Here is an 8627-nt window from a genome sequence, read left to right on the forward strand (position 1 = left end):
ACTGTTAGCTAGCCGTGCTTACATACGTGCAAAGGTGGACCATATTTTCAAAAACTATTACAAAAAACGGCACAAAGCCTCCATAGATTGTCTAAAGCATGTAAAGAGAGAGAGAGAGAGAGAGAGAGAGAGAGAGAGAGAGAGAAACAGACAAAGAGAAAGCAAAGAAGATTGAGAGAGAGAAGAAGAACTCACCTTCTTTGCTTGTTCCGACAGGTAGCGGCTAGGTTGCAAGCTCATTGTCGTCTTCCTCCCTTCCCTTGGTAGGTTGCTTGATTCTTCTTCTCTTCCTTGCTGTTTGGTTCTTGTTCTTTAATATCTAGCTCTTCCTTCCTCCTCTTTTTACTCTTATTTACTTCCCTCCTTATCTTCATGAAGTGGTAGATAGACATGATTAGTGATATCGAGCTCGAACTACAGAAAATGCGCAAAAAACGCAGGAAAGCACTCGCTTGAAATGAAAGCCACAAAATTTCTTTTTAAAAATTTATATTCACATGGTACATCTGTAAGTGCGTGTAATTGCACGTCTATATGTGCAGATAAAAGATATTACACACGCTGATAGATGCGATTACAATTAATCTTATTAAAGTGCTAGCTTATGGTTGTTTTTGGATCAACATGACTTTCCTAGTCTTTTAATATCAAAATGTTTGTCTCCATGTTGTAAGTATCAAAATATTTAGAGAATATGACATATATACCAAATGAAATCATATATATCCTTATGATTCAAGTGTAATTATGTCGTCATCTTCTACTAGTATGGGACATTCCGAGTCAACAAACAGTACATCCTCCAGTGAGGACGAGACATTGCGTCTTCACAATCGAGACGCTTGGTTACGACAAAAAATCAAATTTATGTGTGATCGTTGTTGAGGATGTTTTTTTCGAGCACGTCGAATCATAATATCACACCTCAGCATGTACGGAGAGTGGGACCAAGAAAAATACCCATTATTTTTTACTACTTTATTTACACAAATATTATTGGTCTATGTTGCATCTTCACCATTAAACAAAACCTCTTTTTCTTTATTGAGCAGGATGCGGTACCACATCGTCAAATGGTCCCTCTAGGGCATCAAGAGGCTACGAAGCGTCGATGCAAGGAGGCAGAGTCCTCAAGAAGAGTAGAGACTGATGACGACAATAGCAACCCTCTTCAAATGCCCCATAAAGTTTTGGAGGAAGAGATTTTGGACAACATGGTGTACGATTTATTTTTCCATGAGGTTTGGGGGAAGAGCGCTACTAGAGAGACAGATGACCCACTACACGTAGCGTCGAAACCTTCGTTGTATGAAGGTTGCACATACTTCGTTCTACATGCATCTCTCAAGATACTGAACTTACAAACCATTTATGGATGGAGTAATGCTAGCTTGAATGTATTATTGAAGTATGTATCATTTGATATTAATTCATAAATGCTTCTAGACAATATTCGCAATTTGTTAACTCTGTTTACAAAATATATATAGGTTATTGTCACAAATACTTTCAAATGAAAATAAATTACCGACTAGAAGGAAGCAAGCAAGGCATTTCTTAACATCTCTTAGAGGTCTCGATTATGTTAAAATCCATGCATGTGTGAATGATTGCATCTTGTTTCATGGGGATCATGCATCCGCACAACAGTGTCATATTTGTGGTGAACCAAGATACAACCAGGAGATGAAATCAATGGATGTGCCTCGTAAGGTTTTGTAACATTTTCCTATTATTTCACATATTCAACTTATGTAAGTGTGAATCTATTGCGAGACTCATATCATGGCATGCTAGTCACCATTCAAGTGATGAAAAGTGAAGAATTCCTTCAAACACACCAACTCGGCAACACGTAGACAATTTGTGGCCTAATTTCAAAGAAGAACCTAGAAATTTGAGATTTGGTCTAGGATTAGATGGAATAAATCCATTTGGCATCAAAAGCACCTCATATAGTGTATGGCCAGTGATATTGGTGAACTATAATATCCCTCTCTCCATGGCAATAAAAAAAAGACATGTAATGTTGTTCATTTTGATTCCTGGAAAATAGAAAGTAAAAGACATGGAGGTTTACTTAGAGCCTTTGATCGGAGGAGCTAGAAATGCTATGGAGAGGTATTGAGGTGCAAGATGTGAGTGCATCATTGTCCTCTAGAGATTTCACTTTAAAGGACATGTTGTTGTGGACCATGTATGACTTTCGAGGCTATGGAGAGTGTTCAGGTAGTTGTGTACTCTATTTTATTCATTCTTACCCTTAATCAAATATATGTCATCATTAACCACTTGTATCTACAGGTTTAAGTACATTAGGATATCATGCATGTCCAATTTGCGGTCTCTCTCTGGTTTCTTCTAGACCGACACACTTGAAGAAGGTTATCTATGACAATCATCATGGTTTTCTTCCTATTGACCACCCCAAATATGCACCCCCCACTAATGGAAGAACTCCACAATCTCTGACCATTCAAGATTGGAAGCACACTTGGACACACACCAATGATCATCCTCCACTCGGCATGAGTGGAGGATGAGTCGGTAACTAGTTTACTCATCCTCCACTCGGCATGAGTCGGTAACTAGTTTACTTATTTTGTTTATCTTTAAAGTACACTCCATTATGAGAATGAGAAATAATATATTGTTTGTGCCTTAGATTCTCTATATTTTTTCATCTCCCATATTGGATTGAACTCAAGATCAATCACATGTTGGACCCCATGCATATATTCAAGAATGTTCCCTCTACATTATGGAATCACTTAATCGGGGCTCTTGATTCTGTCAATGTAAGGGAGATTTTACGTAGCATTGGACGTATGAGACAAGCTTGGCCACGCATCAGACCCAGAGGAAAGATCAAGTTACCACGTGCACCTTGGATGTTGTTGAAGATCGAAGAAAAGATGGTGAAGTAGAAGATATATAGCTTTCAAACTCCCATAGGATATATGAGATGCCTCAAGGGAGCCTTCATAAAGAAAAAGAAAAGAGGTGTGGAGCAACTATCTGGTTTGAAGTCTCACGATTGGTACAAAATGATTCACATAAGGATTTTCATAGCCATAAATATATTAATTAGTGGAGTAACTATGTAGATTAATTAACAACGTATAAATATTTACATACAGTTCATAATTCCTACTAGCATATCCCATTGTGTTTCGAAAGATGTGTGTGATATCATTTACAAGATGGGTAAGCTCACGAGGTATGTATACATTATAATTACTTTTTAGTTTACATATTACATACATCACGTAGTAAATGCGCTTGAATTTATAGACAAAACTAATCATTGTTCCTAATTGCATGTTGGTAGATTTGTGATCAATTAAGAGGTGTTTACTTTTGTGATACATATAACATTTGTTGTGTTATAGTATTAGAATTGAATGCGCACATCCAAAGAACAATGCACTAAGATGCATAAAGAAGTACAATTGGGTAAGCTATATTAGATCACAAAGAAGTAAAGTCGGTAATGTATTCTAAAAAATACTAGCTGTTAAGATGTTTGATCATATTTAGAGACTTTATGAGAAATGAAAAATCTCTACGTTTATTTTTGCATCTATAAGCGTGTTTAAAAACGTGGGTATATAGATACGTTTTTCGCGTCTATACGCTAGCGCCAATAGACGCGCTGATAAACGCGTCCGCTATTTCGCGTGTACAATGCGCATCTATAGGGCCTTTCTCTTGTAGTGTGAATGTATGTATGTATGTATGTAGAGAGAGAGAGATAGAGAAAGAGAGAGGAGGGGACTTAGCAACACCTTTAACAATTTCTATTAGTGTATATAGAAGAAAATCATGCATCCACAAATTCTCACTAATCTCTCTCTGATAATATAATTTACTCTCTCTCTCTCTCTCTCTCTTTGTGCATACATAGAAACATATCTCTCTCCAAATTAGATAGATTGAGAGAAAGAGGGAGACAACTTATCTTGATGATATTTCTAGCAGCTACAACGTCGATAAGAAACAAAGAGAGAGAGAGAGTGGGAATCGAAGTGCAAAAACGTAGCAGAATAGTCATGGGAGTATTTTAAAGAAGCATCAATTAAGCCATGCACATCACATAAGGCATGAAAACAAGTTTAGTGACATCATTTCTAGCATTACTCAATAACCTCATCAAAGCAACACTTGTGGTGAATAATGTGTGATATATGCGTGGGATTGATCATGGTTTAAATTATGCTAAGTTACTACATGTTTCTTATGCAATAGCATTATCTTCTGCTATTGCCCTTTCCTTGTTGCTAGATATTCATTTGGTTGACATGTACATGCTTGGCTCTAGTCACATGATGCTACTATGTGCAAACAGAGGGAATGATATGCAAATGTAATTATAGGAACCATTTGAGTGAGCACTATGTTTATCTCCATCATTTAGAGATAGTGAGTGGGCATATAAAAGAGATAGTGCTAGAAGAATACATTTTAGTTGGAATTAGGGAATGCATTAGAGTCAATTATACAACACTCGCCCTTCATAAAGGAAGTAAAGAAACATAGATCTAAAAAGTTGGTGTGAACATGAAATGTGTGACAAAAGAGATTTGAGAATGAAATGTCGAAAGGACATCACTTGGTGCAAACATGAAATGTATGACAAAAGAAATTTGAGAATGACATGTGCGACAAAAGGAAGTTGAGAATCAAATGCCAGAAAGACAGCACTTCGAAAAGGGTATTCTTCAGTAAAGCTTTGACAACATCAACTAGGTTGGTCCATGCAAGTTTGTCAGAATGATAGATACAACATTTCGTGCAGGAGAAAGACTATGGAGTTGCCACGTGAAGCTTTGTCATTTTATCACCTTAAGTGTAAGAATACCTTGTGCCACATTGAACCTTAGGAAAGGCATACCTGAAAACGCAACCAGAAAAAGACATAAATGAGAAGCTGAATCGTAAAGAAGCTTTTAATAATTATAGAATGACACAAAAAAAAGCTTCCAGTTGGATACTTAGTGATATTGGAAGTGCCGCATAGGCTTAGGCTTAGCATCCCTGGCCCTCTAGTGCAAGGAATACTTAACAACTGTTCTTCTGGCGGAGTACAGTTGTGAGGAGGTTCAGGTGTTATATGTACGCGAGAATTACGAGAACTACGAGGCAGAGGAAATAAACGATACCTCGGCTAATTTGCAGTATCGGTAAAAGATGACATGATGATTACCTGCTTGCCAATGGGGAGGTCGTCGCAGTCGATGCCACGGTTGAGCTTCTTGAATTTCTTCACGGAGATGTGGCCCTCCCTAGCGAGGTCGAAGCACGTGTCGCCCTTCTCCACCACCACCGCAGAGTTGCACGAAGTCGCCGCAACCCCGATGTCCTCCACGCGCACCACTGCAGCAAAACATTACAAGCATATTCATCAAATCAAATCATGATCGTATGCCCATTTCACACACAAAACAAATAGGGATCTAGTTTCCCGTCCTCAATATATATAAGCCATCCTATCACAGCTCGCGAGTATTGCAGTACCAACAACCATTCATAGCTAGCCACACGCACGCTATTCCGTTTTAACTTATAGCCACACCCTATATAATCAGATGGCTAGCTGCGCCTCACATTAATCGAAGCAATCCTGCATAGTCGCAGCATATATATATCGCAAGTCCACATTGATCAGAGTCCCATACATATCAGAAACGCTGCCAGCATCATCATCGTTGCTAGTATTGCGGCAGACATCTTCTTCCCAATGACACCAGCCATAATTGTTATAATCGCCTCTACTGATCGCTGCCTTGAATGCCTACGACGTTGCGTTGATGTTAATTAGCAATAACAATCGGCCGGCCGGTTGCACTGGGTGCACACAGTACTCCTCTTACTATATATATACTGAGACGATGGGAGCTCCACCAACGATATTATCGCCACCGGCGAGCTTATAATTGTTTTATTTTCCCATTAAACTAATATAAGAACCTTCTAATTCTGGCCGGCTGCGCTTGGACGATCATTTTTCTGCGTTTCTAACATTTCTCCCTTTAATTGTACCATTCAATTGGCATTATCCTAATGGCGTGATCTGCCGGCTGGAGCTCCCATTCGACGTTTCGCATTTGTCACCATTAGAAACAGCTAGTCTTGCATGATTAGCGCCCTACGGTGGCGTGAATTAGTGCTCGTTACAGTTTTAAGTAAACGACACAGTGATGGAACTTAGCGCTCATGTCGAACGTTGTTGTACTATATTTTTGTGTGAATCTCTACATAACTCTAGGCACTTGTGAATTGCATACGATCACGGTAAAAACTTAATATGGGACTTACTCGAAGAACATCTCATGTAAGAGGAGCTGCGATATTGATCTCGTTCCTCCTCGGTTTTGTGGCAAATGGTGTCACAAGATTGTAAAAAAGAAAAATGGAGACTACGCCGTCGCACAAATGAAGGATGGATTTTAGGCCTCGGAACGTGCCTAAAAATAGGAGAAAAATATAGATATGCGGGGGAAAATGCTCAAACACGAAGGCGGCAGCTCGAGCGAGCACGATTTTAAGCGTCAAGTACTTGACGGGCGCCCGTACGACACTCCGAGAATTTTCATAAATTTTCCGTGCGCCCATGCCAGTCAGTGAAGCTGCAGGCCTGTCCGGGATGTTGAGACGAGCTCATAGGAATTTTCGGAGCGAAGTTCGGAGGCCGGATGTGGAAGATGGCCCGAAACTGGCCGGGGTGCCCAAGAGGGGGCCCAAAAGTGAAATTTCAAAAGGTGCAAGAGAGGGGGGGTGACCTTTGGCACCCCCCCCCTCTAAAAAAAAAACGTGAATATGGGGGGGCGGCGGCTGAAAACAGCCACCGAAAAAATCGCGCCCCCCCCCCCTCCAAATCGATTTGTGGGCTGTAGAGCAAGCCCTGCAACCAGCCACAGCAGGCAATCGTACTCACTTCGTGCTCCGTATCGCTCCGGTCTACGCGAGGAATGGCAGCCTGTAGAGGGAGAGAGAAAATCAGTCTTTCTCTCTCCTCCCTCTCTCTCTTCTAAGAGGCAGTTCATGTGTGGGAAGGAGCAATGAAGAAAGAATGATGGAGGCTTGTCCGGCACAGATCGGATCGTTCCACGGGCTGAAGACAATGGTGTGTGACCGTCAGAAGCATTGAAGGCTGCTGGATTTCCTGATTTGCAGCATGGAAAAAAAAACCCGAAACACGCGTTTAAGCGGTAAACTAAAAAAATTACAAAGAAAATTTAGTGTTTTATGCTTTTGATTGATGGAATGCCGTTCATATGGACTAAGATTTGATTATGCTGCTGATTCTTCTGAGTTCTTACTGTTTATAACCAGAAATTATGAAAAACATGCATTTCATGGCTCGAAATAATGTCAAGAAACCCGAAAACGCGTGAAAAATGGGGAAAAACAAGGGTTTTGGGCATATAAATGGGGAAAACCGTCGATACACATCAACTAATCTTTCAATTTTGTTGCAAATGAACTAAGGGCCACAGCCCACAAACTGGTTTTCATTTTCAGCAATTTAAAAAATACAAGAAAATGAAGAAAATGGCGGGAAAATGATTAAAAAACCATGAAAAATAGGGGAAAAATACATTTGGGGCTACGAAAAATATAGAAAAATAGGATTTATGTTTGTTGATGTATAGCAAGGCTGGGGCATGAAGTTATGCTTCAGTTCAGCCTTGTTTATATGTTTTAGTGCGTGTTTCCTTCCTTTCTCCACATAAAATGACGAGGAAACCCTAAAAGAAATGAATGCAATGATGCACTATCAAAACGGGGAAGGGTAGAGTTGTGAAAAAAATGGTTAAATGCCGCTGAGCATGAGGAATAATTTGCTGATTTTATATGCATGGCATCTAGGACGGAATAATAATGATAAAAATTAAAACCTAGTAGCACGAAGATCACTTCGGTGCTAGGTGTTGCAGCGAAGCACAAAGCAGTTAGAAAGAAAAGCATGAAAGAGATATTTTGCACTTGCACGCTGCTGGTTTTTTTTTAAATGTTTGAGCACTAGGCATCCACCTCTTTGCATGATCATTTAGAGGAAATTAAAAGTATCAGAGTCAGCTCCTGGATACGCATAGCAATTGTTTTCAGTAGGCCCTTGACCCACCGTTGAGAGCGTGAGGTTCCTATGCTGTAGGCTAGTCGTGGGATCCTAAAGGGGAAATCAAGTAAGGACAATGGTACATTCCTGGATACGCTTATTTGGTACCTTGAGCGACGTTTGTGCGAAATGTCTAAATGTTGAGCGGCGCATCGAGGGGCCAATCCCCAAGGTGTAGGAGAGTCGCAGAGGGTTGACGGCATTCAGCCGTAGGAGGAACCCCATGTGTATGTGATTCGAGCCTTTTGGCTATGTGGAAGGGACTCCCTCTGAGGAGTAATATTGGGTTAGGATCAGTTGGACTACAACGTATTACAAACGCAATGTTTAGGAAGGCAGAGATTTTGATAGACGCTCCTGGCCGCGAGGCCGAGGGGTTGTCTTGTGCATAGTGACGAGGTCCGGCTAGTGCATGAGCCAGTGCCGGCCCGTTTTTAGGTCCATCAGTGGTGCGTCTGCCGGGAGCCGCTTAAAAGTGGCGGTTCTCGAATCCTGGTTTTTTAGG

At 40.5% G+C, this 8627-nt stretch overlaps 1 protein-coding gene across 1 annotated transcript; it reads right to left on the bottom strand.

The window, feature by feature from the left end:
• Window positions 1–4521: 4521 nt before the first annotated feature.
• On the bottom strand, window positions 4522–5836 carry LOC148009878 (secreted LysM effector Blys4-like). Its single transcript, XM_087673408.1, has 3 exons — window positions 5679–5836; window positions 5207–5376; window positions 4522–4894 (listed from the first exon to the last, which is right to left on the bottom strand). Exons 1-3 carry the CDS (start codon window positions 5752–5754, stop codon window positions 4880–4882), a joined length of 261 nt encoding a protein of 86 aa, XP_087529534.1. The 5' UTR covers window positions 5755–5836; the 3' UTR covers window positions 4522–4879.
• Window positions 5837–8627: the final 2791 nt, after the last annotated feature.

This window comes from Lygodium microphyllum, chromosome 30 (assembly GCF_053477565.2).
Source record: "Lygodium microphyllum isolate KBCC chromosome 30, Lygodium_microphyllum_v1.1.10, whole genome shotgun sequence".
NCBI lineage: Eukaryota > Viridiplantae > Streptophyta > Polypodiopsida > Schizaeales > Lygodiaceae > Lygodium > Lygodium microphyllum.